General features: G+C 35.0%; 2 protein-coding genes and 1 long non-coding RNA gene across 4 annotated transcripts in view; 2 read left to right on the plus strand and 1 right to left on the minus strand.

Moving 5' to 3' along the window:
• Window positions 1-16,242, minus strand: part of LOC117603502 (uncharacterized) — a 21,834-nt gene continuing 5,592 nt past the window's right edge. The window contains exons 1-6 of one of the 2 annotated variants that reach the window (XM_034322714.2): window positions 6,695-7,571; window positions 6,280-6,429; window positions 3,280-3,440; window positions 2,151-2,253; window positions 931-1,511; window positions 1-695 (exon numbers count right to left, since the gene is read on the minus strand). In XM_034322714.2, the coding sequence (XP_034178605.2) occupies window positions 477-695; window positions 931-1,511; window positions 2,151-2,253; window positions 3,280-3,440; window positions 6,280-6,429; window positions 6,695-6,929 (1,449 nt within the window). In that variant the 5' untranslated portion in view covers window positions 6,930-7,571 and the 3' untranslated portion in view covers window positions 1-476. Of the gene's footprint in view, window positions 696-930; window positions 1,512-2,150; window positions 2,254-3,279; window positions 3,441-6,279; window positions 6,430-6,694; window positions 7,572-16,242 lie in introns of those variants that run through there. The other variant, XM_034322718.2, reaches the window with a different exon arrangement.
• On the plus strand, window positions 8,214-9,968 carry LOC117603503 (U11/U12 small nuclear ribonucleoprotein 48 kDa protein). Its single transcript, XM_034322720.2, has 5 exons — window positions 8,214-8,412; window positions 8,480-8,648; window positions 8,742-8,804; window positions 9,024-9,168; window positions 9,245-9,968. Exons 1-5 carry the CDS (start codon window positions 8,281-8,283, stop codon window positions 9,909-9,911), a joined length of 1,176 nt encoding a protein of 391 aa, XP_034178611.2. The 5' UTR covers window positions 8,214-8,280; the 3' UTR covers window positions 9,912-9,968.
• LOC143305268 (uncharacterized) lies at window positions 12,139-13,301 on the plus strand. The gene is made up of 3 exons (XR_013062134.1): window positions 12,139-12,565; window positions 12,761-12,828; window positions 13,005-13,301. It is a non-coding gene; the product is annotated as an uncharacterized LOC143305268 (long non-coding RNA).

Here is a 16,242-nt window from a genome sequence, read left to right on the forward strand (position 1 = left end):
CTACAAACTATTTGCTTCTGTAATTAGACCAGATATTCCATTTGGAAATATCCTGAATCTTTTACACATAAAGGTAATTTGACTTTAATAACTTTGTACGTTTGATTTTCAGAGGTAACGAACATTAATTAATATATATAAACAGAGAAAAATTATTTGTTATTTTGTTCGTCGCAGTAATAATATTTTCTTTCCTTTTGTTATTAAAAGAAATTTTACAAACAGGATAGAGTTGTGAAATTTTAATAATATTGAGTACCAAAGAATGGAACTTGTTTAATTTGTTAAAAAGAGATAAATTAATCTAATAAAAAATAGTGCAAAATTACATAAAACAAGATGTTATTTATCGAAAGACCCTCGTTTAGAAAATCAAACTTTGGGTAACCCGTTAAAACTTCGTACTCTTCAAGTTTCACCCCCGCCCCCCCCCCTCCCCCCACATCATCTGCAATCATTTATCACTATAAGGTTGTTCAAGCGACACAGGGTAGCTGTTCGTATAGGAGGCACATGCCAATATTGTCCTCGAGTGTAGTTCCTGTGTACTGTCCAGGACCAAAAGCCACCCTTATGCGAAAGGGCGTTGCCCAAGTCTCTACTCGACAATTACCTTCTTCGTCCAGCTCGTTTCGATCACACAGAGAATTACCACAGTGTTCAAGATTACAAATCCCAGCTTCGTTGTTTCCAGGCTGCAACAGGAAACAGGTGAAAGCTGTTATTAACCCTTTGCCTGTATTAAATTAACAGTAGCTTGTGCTATGGATTGACCTAATTTAAATCAGTAATGGAGCAACATATGAATTTCATCCTGATAGATTGTTTGTTAGAACTGATAATTAATTATTTTGAATTAATCCTTTTAACTTTAGGACTGATTGTACAATTCATTCTCTCCCATTCATTGAAATAAAACAAATAAAATACCGTGATAAACTCCTCAAAATCGCAAGGAATGAGCACCCTGTTCCTGCACCGTTCTTCACCCATGATTCCACTACTGGAACCACTTTCCTGTCCTATGCTGGTCGCATTTCCGGAAATACCATCATCGTCCATAGGATTTGTCCCTGACCCTTCGATATCCGAATCCGTATTATTCATGGATATCATATTGATACCATTTTGCATAGTCGAATTCATCATGTTCGAATTCCCCTCAATAGACGATGCATTAACATTAGTGTTATTTATCATATTTTGCATCCTGGGGGGTCCAATTCGAAATGAATCTGAGGAACAAGGCATATAAGCTATTCCACACATTCCTCTTTCTTGGCGAATACACATCAAATAATCCTGATTGGCCAAAAATCTGCCATTGAGCAAAAAATTAAGGGTCTTTAAGGTGCCATTAGGGGACTGGAAGTACTGCAGGCATCCTGTGGGTGCACGTTGCTCGAACGCCAACTGGACGATCCTTATCTCCCACATTCGTGGTTGGATCCTCCTGGGTAACTGGAAGTCTAACGTTAAGGACTGGTTGTTCTCATCCACGTCTATGTATACTGGAAGAAAAAGAAAAAAAAGAAAACGAAGCATTGGAGAACGGATGACTTGGCTCCAAAGAGGCTTGAAACGCGAAAGATCGATTGGTTCCGTAACAAAACCTAGTTGTTTTTCTATATCGTCGGAATTGAGAAACTTGTTGGAAAGTATCGTCTTCCAATGTTCCCTACCTCTCTTTTCGAGAGTTACAGTTTTAACAAGGCAGATTGATTGTTTCGAGCTGTTTCATGGAAATGCTATATCGAGCAGGCTTTAATCGTACGGAGCAAAGTTCTCGAGCAGGTTTATTGCGAGGATTAAGTTTGTGATTCTTAAAACTCGCTCGTTTGAAAATTCTTTGGGACTAGACTAGGGAGGATTAAACGTGTAAGTTATTAATTTATTTGATTCTAATATCAATGAATTAAATAAATAGGTACATATGTATGTAAAGGTGACTTTGTGACTATGTAGCTTTGCATAATACCTTCAAAGAATTTAATATAATTACAAAATTATTTATAACATTTGCAAAGTACTTTCGTGTTAAATACACCCTGCATAAATCCATAAAAGATTAATTTTAACTAAGATGAAAGCAAAAAACTGTAGCGTAGATTAAAACTTGTAACACGGTACACAAAGGAACTGATACTTACAATGCTGACCGCTGTTCCAGCCGCACAGTTGAAACACGCTCTTACCATTTCTGATTTCCATGATATCTTCGTCACATACACCCGTTCTGGGGTTGGGTTGACCCTACAACGATCGATAAGCCACTTGAATGAACAAGCCGTGCAATAAACGCGGCCGATTTTTATCAGCCGACCAATAATATGTACATACGTACATATGTACAGTATCGAGCACGGTGGATTTCTCTAACAGTTTACACTTTTAAATTTTATTTAAAGAACGGGGAATTATCGAACGTTAATGACAGATTCAGCCTTGGACCCGAATTTCTGTAGGTTGTATGTAGAAAGCGTTGGGTCAGAGGGGTTATACTATATAATGTACCTTTAATATCTGCCAGCTTTATCTCTCTGACCCTGTGAATTATTGAGATAAGAAATTCGATCAAGCAAAACATTACTTCGCTCTCAAACTTTCATGAACAAGTCTCGTACATACATAATGATTTGAACGTGATAATATTTGTTAGATTGAGTAATATGTAAGTTTATTCGTGTCTTTATAAAAATTTAATATAATACATTTTAATATTCTTTGTTTAGCGTTTAAAAGTGTTTAATAAAGCAAAATTTCATTACAGTACATCAACTGTATGTAATCATTTCCTCCAAATACGTATGCTTTCTAATAAATGATCTAAATAAAATCAACTAACAAATTATCATGTAATCGTTCTAAAAGACAAATGCAAGTGCAAGTGGTACCGACAAATTCAAGATCATGATAAAAACCACTCAGCAAGCTAAAACAAAGCTTAAAAAATTCATGCTTCAACCGCCGAAAGTATTTTGGTTAATTTAAGGGGGTGGTAATTCTATGCTGTGGCGTAAATAAATTTTACAACCGTGTCCCTCGGGCGGCTGATGTAAATGTCAACGGGGTGGACCCTGTTAGAATACGGGTTACCGAACCCTTGCTTGCGTTGCCAATTAAGGGTCAACATTTCTACACAGGGTGGACGTGTTCGCTTCGCTTTGCTTTGCTTTAAAGAGAGAATGGAAAATCGTGTCGTTGAAATTACGAATGCGTAGTATTCCGGGGTTAATATGCCGTTAGTGGAGCGAAGAATGATAGAACTGCATGGCTTACTATGTTGAAGTGGACGAAATCGATCCTGAGTTGGCTGACCTGCCTATCGATCTTCCGTACGACCACTGAACAGTTCATGGGCCAGTCAATGAGGTTGGGGAAACCCGGGCTGGTCACGTAGGTCAGATTATTTTGTACCTCCTGATCGCAGGTTGCCGTGACTTAATGAGAAAATTTTTTAAAAATTGATATTCAAATAAAAAGTAGAATAAATACCATTGGATATACACAAGGTGGAACTGCTAGGTAGAACGCATTGGCGTAACTAACAAATAAAACTTAAGAACTTAAGAATTCGCGAATAATAGTGTTCTATTGTACACCTGTAGAAAGATCATCCCTAAACAAAGTCAGAGAAAACCCAGACGAGTGTGAACACCCACCTTTCAATCGTTGCTTCCTTGTGGACCTTGTATGTACATACACGCGTATGTACATACACGGTGGATAATGTTTATTCGATCGCATCGGTGAAAATATTCTATTGATCCGAATTGAATGCGTTGTGCGGCTGGTAAAGAACGAATTTCATTATCAGTGCGTACGTGTAGTCGCATTCCGTTATCCGATTCAATTCACTGATACCGATTATTCTTCCTCTATTGTTTCCGAATTGCGTCCCTACTGCGACAGACGCGAATCGCCAAATAATTAACGGAAAACGAGAAACAATAGCACCTACAGTCTCGTTGGTGACATCATAACGATAGTCTACTATAATATGTATACTCGTAACTTTATCCTGACAATGAGAACTTTTCCTATAATATAAAGCCATAAATAACTGACAATGAGATTACGTGTTTTCGAATCGTGGATACATAAGAGCCTCTTAAAAATTGTCCATTCAGGTTCGAAGCATCTTCCATTCGCGTCATTTTTATTATATTACAACGATACACCAATATGTTTACCAATACGTTATCCTATCGATGATAACGGGAAAAGAAGTTACTATACTCCTGCAACAAGGAAACTGGCGACAACGGTACACGATGAATTATGACGCGATAGAACATGTTTACGAGCAAAACAGGACAGTGACTAATGCTAAGAAACCAGCCGAAAACGCGAAAAGTTCAAGGCGCCCGCCCGGATTGAATCGTACGCGATGATAGCAATAATTTTATACTTTTGTTGTAAAACCGTAGTAGTACGTAATTTAATTGGAACAAATTTCATTCAAGTTATTTTACGGAGGATTATTAATTCTCCGGCAGTGCGACGCAGCCTCGTAAGCAGGCTCGAATTTCGATAACAATGAGTTCTTATTCAGCCATTCAACGGCCGTTTTAGAGCCACAGGGGTTCTATTCTGTTATAGCTACAACCTCGAGGAAACGGTTAACTCGCAAAGATTTCCACGCAAAGATTTTTCTTCTTATTTCTCTCGGAAAACACAAGTCGGTGGACACGATTAAAAATTCAGCAGGCGGTGTCTCTGCGGAGAACGACGCGACCATTAATAATCTTGTTAACTCTTTAAGACCTGACATTTTAGTTATTTCCATCTTTTTATTTCATTTCTTTTTTACTTTTCATTCCTTCACCTACAGCCTTTTCTTCTCTATACAGAATGGAGAGTCTCTTAATCAATACATTATGTAGACTTTACAGTGATTATTTTTGAAAACTTTCAAAAATTTAATAGAGTAGAGGATAATTTTCCTCTTTACAATCTTGAGAGAAGAATAAAATAAAAAAATAAATTCTATATATGTACATATTTTTAAGTTTCCTATGATTTTTCCATCTGACAATGAGAAACAAACAAATATTTTCAACGAGAGTCTCTTCTTGATAGCTTGAAATCTTTCAATAAAAATAAAAAAAGAAAAGGAAGGTAAAATTTAATGAACACTTTAGCGTGGCCTTCAAAGGCGATCCCGAAAAAAGAAATTGGTGGAAAGGTCGACGAAACGTGGAGGCGATCTTTTATCTGGGACACAGGAACAAGATGGTAGGCAATTAAATAACTGTATATGTAACTTGTGCCGTACATACACTCTCCCTCAACACGCGAGCCTTTATCAACCGTTCCTTTTCTGTTTCTCCTGTTTCTTTCGTGCTCTTTTCCTCGTTTCTTTTTCATCGGGAACGCGTTCCTCGAGATCGCGCGAGTTCCTTTAAACGCGCGGCCACTCTTGATGTTACCGTTAACTAAAACCACTACTCGCCAAACGAATTTTCAAATTTAAACGTTCAACTCGTTATTTTTTTCTGTAGCGTACTCGTACATTTGATTTTTGCGGGCTGAATTCAAATCCGTTAACTTTTTACAATGGAGTTTTGATTTCTGAAAAATTGGATGTCGCCTACAGTATCATCCATTTTGCAAATATCCTGTGTTTAATACAAAAATAATAAAAAGTTTGTTTAAAACTCATCAGTGTACATATGTACATATGTAGATTTCTCTAATAATTTCATTACCCACTCTACTATGCACATAATATTGTGACTGAAGTTTGGCGTACGAAAATAGTAAAATCTTGGAGCAAGTTCAATCTACCGATATTAATGGTAGAGTACATCGCGTGGTAAACTTTCAGACACGATATCCATGAAATGTTCACGCGAAATGAGAATGCAACGTATAACTGCTTTCATACAGAAGACTGAGCAATTTACGATTGACAGAACACGATGTGGGTGGAAACAGCTTAGTGTATGTAGATAAGTGGAAGTTTTATTTAATTTTCATAAAGACTATTGTAAGAAAGATCTCTTGAACTCTATTCCAACATATTATACGCATATAACATGTTTCATTATAAAATTTAGGTATAATAAAGATCAGTTATAATAAAGATCAGTTATAGCATATTAACGTACTGAAAATAATAACGATGAACAACGAACATTATCCTCTGAAAATTTCAACCACGCATACGCACTAATTCGTTTATTGTCCAGTTGAAAAATTTCCCCGCGTAATTTATGGAACGCTTACACATTGTGTGTATTGGGAGTAACAGTATGTAACTACATACTTACTTACATATGCAACACACGCCAAAACCAAGCGCACACCGTCCATTGGATTTCCCTTGTTGAATGCGACACTCATACGTGTTCATGCATATACCCCGTCGTCGTTTGTCCTGTGATAGACACTCTTCTTGCACCGGGGTTGGAAAAAAATTCAAAACTGCAAGAGATGCAAATAGGAATTGAAAGATAACCGTGAAATATGGTATTAGGTGTAGATATGAATTTTTTCGAATTTTTAAATGAAATCAAAATTTTACCACGATGTGCACAACGAACCGTCTACATTTTCTTCTTCACAAAGAAAATTTATCAGTATTGTAACTCAGCCAGAAACACCATCACCGTAGTAGAAACAAACAAGTACCGTAGCAAACACAATCTCTAAAAAGTAACTGAAATTATCATCGAAGCGGTAAACTTACCCCTCGAGATTGGATTACTGTTCAAATCGAATCCATTCGAAGGTTCCTCCTCAATGGTTTGGCTCGGCCAAAGATTCAAACCCAGCAAGGACCATTGATGCGTGTTCAACGGAAAGATGATCATAATGATCATAGTGTCACTCGACAATACACTCCACCGCACTTCTGACGCGAACGTGAGGCTGACCAGGATGGCCAGTTGTAGCGAAACGATCGAAAAGTATCTAACGATCATCTTCGATCATCACCGAAGCAAGTAGTACTTAAATACTTAGGTGATTCTCGAGAATCTTCATAGAATCTAGAACGAAAGACGATGACCGACTGACTGACCGTATAACAGCCACTCACATGTTGGGCCCCTACTGCTACGCTTACTTCTACGAATTACCGCTACTGCCATTTACCTTGATCGCGAACATCCTCTTACTACACTCAAATCTCAGATCACACTCTCACATTGCTTGTTGACAAGCAACCTGTTATGCGTGGATATTCTCATGTAACAAGGTAGGGACCAAGGTGAGCCTTATTCCCTCCCTAAATGCGGGACTGGGCCGGCTACCGCTACCAATAAATTAAATTGGCCCGTTGTTTTCTACTCTGGTGTTCTTTATTCTACATATGTAATTATTTTACGTTGATAACCTTGTATATGTTTCGTTAAGGGTTAAACTACATGGGGTTAAATTATACCGTATATAGGTACATAAGTACATATATGAAAGGTGGAAATGTACGGAGTTTTTCAATCTTTTCTATATGTATAGAGAAAACAAGCAACCCTTGGAATTCAATACTAAATAAGTGTAATAGATTTAAATTTCACAAAGTTGTGACACAGTTTTTCATCAATTTTTTATAAAGGCAAGCACACCAGGAACAGCTTTGCGATTTTATAGCATTGCGATTGTTTAGCAAATATACTGTAAACTTCCAAAATAGAATTATTCTCTCTAGAATTTCTATTAAAATAATTCGGGTAATTAATAAATTAATAAATATGATATACAATATCAAAATGAAATCTTATAAATAAGATATTCGTGTTATAATTAAATCAATAATAATAATGATAATAATAATAAAGAATTATTGGATAACTTTAATTGGTATGTAATTAGAAAATGGCTGGTATTTATGAATATATACATATGTACTATATGTATAATATAATAAGTATTATACATATAATATTGTTACATTCAAAATCAGTTTTAAACTAAATTTTATACATTTCATTTATCGCGATGACTAACAATGGTGGGGTATAGTCGTTGTTATCGAAGCAATTTGCTATTTATCATCAACTATTTGTTAGACTATTGCACTGCAAAGTATTTCACATTTTTATACTAGGATAGAGCAGATGGCGTTCGTTCGCAAGGCACAAATTCAAAACTCTCTTGTCTACTCTAGTCTCTAGTCTTGTTCGATCTGTAGTCAATGGTTCTGGTATCTGCTGGTATCCACTGACTGGTATCACTGATCACTATTGAAAGTTGGCTCAATGGGCTCAATTCGTTCTCATTTCACGTTTCATTTGCATTTACTTATTCATTTTAAATAATAATTAATAAATAAAAATGTTAAATTATACGATTAGTCGACGCGAAGTAGAATATCAAAATTTAAAGGGCTTTACAGAGAAAATTCATCAAGAAATTGTAAACATTGTTTCTACGTTGGAATGGTCGATAAAAAGTATAAAAGCTGATGTAAGTATGCATATAGATATTACGTACCAATGAGCAAATAAAATCAATTTCTCTTTTCTTTCTTTAGACTGGTAATAGTCTGGTTTGTCCTTACGATTCATCTCATCGTATTAGCAGAAAGACGTTAGATCGACATCTAGAGTTGTGTCAATGGAGAAAAGAGGGTTACAATGAATACAACATACCACTGTCCGAATCAAGTTTGTCCTCAAATTCACCTTCTTCGATAAAGTTAGGTATGCATTCAATTCAATTAATAACTGTACCTCTTAATCAGCATTTTAATCTTAATTAACATTTAGTTTTTTAATGAATCTTTTCCATTACAGATTCGTCGTTACAAAACACTATTTTGCAGGAAGCAAGCAAGAAAGATTCTACCATGAAAATTGGTTAGTGCGATGAAACCAGTCTTTAAACTATACTTTTACATGTTTTAAATTACTCAATTTTTTACAGAAAGTTATCAATGTCCTACTTGGCAAAAGTGCTATATATCCTTTTTCATATCTTTTCTTAAATATCAAATGCTTGCTTTATGTTTCCTTATTTCATTTTTATCTGAAACATACAGTTTCTTTCAAACCATGCATTCTTAACACTGATAATAGGTCGGAGTGAGCGATTAATTCCACAAACATCGGATAGAATCTTCACAGATTTTACTTGTGACGAAAGGAAAGCTTTATACGAGTATGTTGTTTCGCACACCATGAAAATAGATATCGGTCATGATATTACAGATACTCATAAACCGTAAGTTTCTGTAGAGATACTAATTACTTTGACAAGTATGATGCATTAAATTTTATCAAATATTTTCATTTTCTAGAAAAGGCCAGGATAAGGATGAGAAGAAGTTGTCTTTTTTGGAACTATTAATGCAAGAGCGTAACTTGAAGAGGCGCAGGGCCAAGCACAAAGGTGTTCATACAAATAAAAAGTCTCATACAGAAATTCTCAGAGAAGTCATAAATCAACAAATGGAAGTGTACATAGATTATATGGCAGAAACGCAAGTAGTTAGTTGTGGCACCAAGTTCGACACCGTTACCGAACTTGGAAATTCCAATAGAAATATGACTGGTAATATAACGCAAAATTTACCTTTACAATTATCTGAAATTCCATCAAAACGTCACAATCTTTTGCTCGAAGATCCACAACAGAATTATCGCGAAAGCTCCACTTTCCGTTACGATGAGCAAAAATATGAACATTTTGAAAAATCCTCTAGCTCATATGATAGAAGTTTGGATAAACGAGACAAGTATTCACGAATTTCAAGTGAATCATGGAAAATGCAAAAGTCACGCAAATATAAAAGATCCAGTTCGAGGGAACGCGATCACGATAGAAGAAATAAACATAGCTCCACACGACAGGATCATAAAAGACACAGTGAAAAATATTACGAAATCGAAAAATCATCTAATAGCACCAAGTATCCCAAACGGAAGAAGAATCATCGAGAAAATCGAGAGAAATTAGAGTTATAAATGTTAAAATTATATGATTATTGATTCTAAATAACATTCTATTGTATATAAACTATAGTTTATATTTCGCTTATATTCTTTCTCCCATGCACCAAGAAGATGTTGTTAATGTTATTGAATAAAAATAAAAATTTCCATAAATGTAGGGTGGATGGCAACCTACTCGTGATGAAACCCGGGCATTCGTTATTATTTGATGGATAATTAATAAGTGTATCATTATTTCTATGGTACATTTATTAATTATGTGATACGAGCAAATTGGCTACATTTTATTATTATACATGTATTTTTCTCATTTTTTCTACTAAATCAGCAAGTTAAATTGTAATATGTTCCCATAAAAATGTTTTCATTTTGATTGAATATGAAAAAAAATTCCGAGTTGATTGGTAACCTTCTCAAATATAAATACGTTACCAAATTAATTCGCATACATTTTCTATTTCTTCTAAATAATTTTCTTCGAGAAGGTTATACTTTTTTTCTGATTCGTCCAGTTTCTGGTGTGCCTCTTTTAAACGATTACTGACCTGTATTGTATGTACAACATATTATGAAACTGATATGAAAAATTGGTAATTATTCAGAAGTTTGCTTTCCACTCCGATCTTAATAATTTTTCGATATGTGGCGGGGGGGGTGTAATTTAGAACAACTCTTTCTTTTTGAAGTATGTGGCGGTCTCCGTTAATTTTGAAGATGTTTGTGAAAAACTTTTCTTACTACGATAATATAAAATATAATACAAGACGGATGTTGCTAAAATAAGTACATTATTCGATTTTTTCGCTGATATTTATTGTACGAACAATTCCATTACGATTAGCACTATAGTTTCGAAACTTCTACCAATGGCTGTGATTGGTTGTTTCATTCGGCGTCCTTTCATTTCGACCAATCAGACACGTCGCTGTGTGAGCGAGTGCCTTGATTTGTGACGCAGTACAGCATTCCTCTTCGAAACTTCGTTTGTCTTGCACGTGTCTGCAACAGGTAAGATTAAATTATCTTCAAACATTAAATTAAATTGTCTTTCGGGTGCTAAAAGTACAAAAAATAGAAAGAATAGCTGGAGAGAAGTCTAGATTCCTGATTTTTGATATTAATTCGAGGTTATCTTTAAAAATACAAGAGTTGAAAGTTAGTGCTCTTGCCGCGATTGTACAATGAGGTTGGAACAGCAGAATTTGAATTACTTTCCCTTTTATATCGTTAATTTCCTAACCAATAGTGAACGTTTTTAATATTGTTTCACACAATTTACTATTTGATATTTAATAACGTTCTTTCTTGAGCATCGTAATATTATGAGATCTGTTCGTCTACTACCGGCTTCGGTTCGGCTGGGAACGAACATTACCGAATAATACCGAAGCGGTGCCGACCGGTCTTCGTCGGGAAGGAAGGTCTCGCCATTTCTCTCGCGAACGTCGAAGTGACAAGACGTGTTGAGAGCATCCTTCCACATAAGTAATAGGTACACATTGTATACATTAAAATATTTTGTATCAATTATAATTCGATCGTTTATTAATAATAACTTTATTATTGTTGATTAAATTTTATTTATATAAATTCGTATTTCTTTTTTATTACAGATATATTTCACAGATTTTGAAAGGACGCCATGACACCTGACATATAGGTTTGAAATATAATTTCATAAGAATTTATTGTTTTAATTTATTCTAATCAATTATTAATGTTTATTATTACTTGTTTTTCATTGAGTCGTTGTTAATTGTACGCATTTTTAATAATTAATTGGTACCAAGGTACCAAGAAAGAAAAGATTAGAGATATTTTTGTTTTTTAATCAATTCATAGAAAAAGAATAATTAATTTTTCATTTTATTAAATAGTTTTGTCTAGTATTTTAATACATTTGTTTTAAATTAGAACAAAATTGAAATAATTCGTATTTTACTGCAAATGATTGCTTCTCTTCTGCAATTATAAATTATTTTAAACAATCTATTTTTGTTCTTTAACAATGATTTTCTATTCTTGTAATATTCATTGAAATAATTATCAACAAGTAATTAAAACATTTCATTATTGCGATATAATCTAGGATCAATATTCAATTTGAATAATATTCGTGTTCGTTGAGAATATTTTATGAACAAGGATATTTCCATTTACAAATAATAACAGTATTTCCTTAACCCAACGCTGAATAAGAAAAATGTTTGTTTTGTGTATTTCCACCCATCCCCAACCTGACTAATCTTTTCTTCCAGGAATTGTTGTGGCCGCGCGCAAGGCGGTCGGTAGAGCCAGTGTTTGCACGTACATACGTTTAATGTTTTGATTTTCTCAAGGGTGAACTGGCCCTGAATAGCGTTGCGTTTGTACAATTAGGAATCACGCGATAGTAGAGTCAGTGTTTGCTGCGTTTTATAAAATATTTTCTAGAGCATCGCGGCTCTGATTTTTCTTTTTTCATCGCGAAAGTAGAATCACTACAATTGTTCGCCGAAAATTATTCACGGTCGCGTTATTAGTATTTTATATCTTGAATTTTATTTTTAATTTTTTTTTTTTTTTTTTTTTTTTTTTTTTTTTTTTTTTATTGCTCGATATATCCGGTAATAGAGTCAGTGCACCACTGAAGAGGAGTCTTGGGTGTTGCTCCATAAGGAAAGAGTGTAAGCATCTTGTTACTTTATTTAATTAATTTTAATTAAAATAGAATAATTTACAAATTCAATACTTGATAATTGAGAGTTCTTCTTAATGGCTATTGCTAATATTTTATAAAATTCAATTTTATATATAATTTTATTAGAATAAAAATTGATAATTTGCAAAATTAACCGTAATTCTTTTTTGTTTTGTTACAGATGAATTTTTTGATTTTGCCGAGTTCCTGGACATCCTGATGATGGCTTTCTTCACGACTTCCGTCTTGGTACGTCACTTAATTGGTTTTTACTAAAATAGAATAATTTTCAATTTCAACACTTGATAATTGAGATTTCATTTTAATTGCTAATATTTTATAAAATTCAATTTCATATATAATTTTATTAGGATAAAAATTGATAATTTTCAAAATTAACCGTAATTCTTCTTTTTTTGTTACAGATGAATCTTCTCCTACAAGGCAGCCTCCTACCTGGTGTTGTCCATCCTCCTACTTGACTGTCGGAAGAAGAGTATATCTGCGAACGGTGAGTCGCATGTTTTATGGTTCCTCTGGTGCCCAATCATGTCGTAGGACGAATGGTCCGAATCGACACGGGCTACTAGTTGTATACGTGCTTGGCAAGCATAGTGACCATGGGTATGATTATACATACCCATGAGTAGTAACATTTTTATTGTTTCATTTTATTTAGTTAGGCTAGGTCTTCTTGTACTCCGCGTTTTAATATCATTTCAATTCCACATATTCTAATAGATATATTTGAAATATATGAATGCTCTTAAATATTCTTAACTGTGGAATTAGAATATTTTAATACCGAAACAATTTTATTTAGTTTGTCTGTAATAGAGAAGTCAAATACTATCTGACTTAATTATTGCGATGGTTCAAAGCAATATAACATTAATAGTATTATGTAATATGTATACTGGATATACATATTAACGATGCTATTACATTGATTTAATTACAATTTGTACATTATAAATTCAAATATAATTTGAGAATTTTTTAAAATTTCATTCATTCAATAGCGAAGTTTAACTTATTTATACGTTCATGAAAAAATGAACAATTTATGTGCAAGAAGACAATTCGTGACGGGTAGATTTCCAAGTCAGAGTGATCTATTTCAACACATTTTGCGTATTCTTGAAAATTTACTCTGAGGAGGGAGTCGCCCGAGGATGTTTGATTAATTTTCACAATAAATTCTTGTTTCATTACAAAAGAATTCATAATTAGAGACATTAAATTCTTTTTTATTAGAATTTTGCATTTCTTAAATTAGTGTTGCGAAAAATTTCCAGCGCGAGAGTAAATATGACGATGCACTGACTAGTATTCGGTGGGAATCCTTTTGGTTTTTAAACTCAATCCTTTTTATTATTTAATTAATCAAATTAGTTACAAGGATTCCGCGGCCTAAGACCGTGAACACCATCTCTGGGAGATATACCCATGCATTACTAGGCCTTTGCAGGCACAGTTTTAGAATACGGAACATATGAAAATATGTTACGATATTCTAAACTGTAGTCCTTTTGTCTATACTATGGGCGTCCGTCAATCTGACACCGTTGGATGCAACGTGTTGGACGGGCGGGTAGCGCTCTTAGCGAAGGGGTGCACTCTGTCCTGGCGTTACGACGTCCAGGCGGGGTGGGTGGTATGTAGCGTCTGGCGCAAGTCTAGGGGGCGTGAGACCCTTCGTTGCCAGCTGATATTAGCAGTGCACCATGTTTGCGTCATAATTGCTCAATGTTAATTTTCTATATTTGTTCTTAAAGCTTTATATTTACAAAGTCGAGTCACTTTTATTAAATTAAAATAGTGAAATATTAGCCCGTTAGATGTTTATGTACTAATCATGTTTGTAGATCAGGATTTTCAGGTTTAACCCTTTCCGTGTTTATTGCCAAAGCCCATTCACGTGCCCAGGTGCTACTTGGATGGGTAGAGGCAATGGGCACGATGACCTAGTTCATAAGAATAATAATTAATAAGCGGCTGGCATTGTGTTAGTATATCGTGCACGACGTAATTTCCACATATGGTGTGTGTGTTTTTAGGCTGTGGGATTGCGTCGGTTTAATAAATTTTTCATTTAACTTTTAATTTGAAATAGTATTTTATTCAACAAGATGTACGATGAACGTACAAACCAAATAGTATTATTACCATTATTATTACCATGATTATTACCATTATTATGAAATATTCTATATCAAAGTAGTTAATTAAATTTTGTAATTATCATTATACGCAATGATTGCTAGCCTTGCCAGACGATTTCAGTGAAAAATGGTACGTACCGTAGAGTGTGATGTGAGATGAAACTCGGGTGACGGAGGCGTCCCGGGACGTTCTCCCTAGTTTAGGCTCTTGCGCCCGGGTGGAGTGTATGGGGGTCGTGGAATGAATATTTGTGAGAATGTGATTTTGCCTTTTTTAAATATAGCGTTAGGTAGGTAGGTAGTATACCTTCTGGTGTGTGTGATAGATTGTAAGTAGGTAGGGCCGGGACAGGTTGTCACAGTCTCTTGGTCGGGTAGGCGCGATTTCGCGTGATCAACCTGTACCTGGAATATATTTGAAGAATTGACGATACGATCGATACGAACGGAGTATGCCGTTCGCCTTCGAATCTATCTGTACAATTTTTCAAATTTTTGGCGACTTCATGAGTCGTCATACGCGATCGCGATGGCACGAAACGCACGAGTTTTGCTCGAGCACGGCACGTGTGCACGAACAACGACTTATATAAAGTCCTTTTTCGTCCACGTGTCAATTAGAGTTTCGCGATTTTACTTTTTTGTTGATTGTTTTTTTTTTTTTTTTTTTTTGTTTTGCGAATTTGCAAGTCTCGAGCTTTAGATATAAGTTTCAGGTGGGTGGACCGCCCGAAGAAAGAAAAGGCTATATGCCGAAGCGCCCCGACAAACTGTCTTTCAAGAGGGGAACTACTAATGATTTTGCATTCTTTTGCAAAAAAGGATGGGAAATCATTATCGTTACTACTTTGTCACTGTGCTTGCCTGTAGTTGTAGTTTTGTAATTTCAGGAGAAGAGGGGGCCCGTGACCCCCATGATTTTGGGCAAATCGCGTTTTCAATTTAGTGTTGCGAACTTTAAATATCGCGTTTCTTTCTTGCATTGCTTTAAAATAGAATTTAACTTTTCAATGTTGATTGCTTTAAGATTTTTGAGAGTTTTGCTTTTTAATGTTGATTGCTTTAGTGTTGCGAGTAAAAAATTCACGGTTTGAGAATCCCCCTTTTTTGCATTTTAATTGCATGTCTATGAAAGATAGCGTTGCGAATGATATTAGCGCGATTGTTTCCCAGTGTTGCGACTTATAAATACGCGATTGCTTTGCATTAGTTTATAGAGTTCCCTGGTAATTAGTGTTGCGGTAATGAATATTCGCGTTTTGCATTAGAGTTGCGATATATGATGAAATGCCTAAAAACGATCCAGTGGAGTTGCCATGGTCCATAAGGCAACTATGGACCAACTGCCGTGATACAGCCTTGGATTGGCAGTACCCCTTTTTTATTTAGATTAGTGTTGCGTCTTACAAAATTCGGTAGATTTGAGTAGCGTTGCGTTACACTTCGCGTTTTCTCTTTTTTTCTTTTTTTCAGCTTAGCGTTGCGCATAATGGAGCAG

The sequence above is a fragment of the Osmia lignaria genome, chromosome 4 (assembly GCF_051020975.1).
Source record: "Osmia lignaria lignaria isolate PbOS001 chromosome 4, iyOsmLign1, whole genome shotgun sequence".
In the NCBI taxonomy this organism is placed as follows: domain Eukaryota; kingdom Metazoa; phylum Arthropoda; class Insecta; order Hymenoptera; family Megachilidae; genus Osmia; species Osmia lignaria.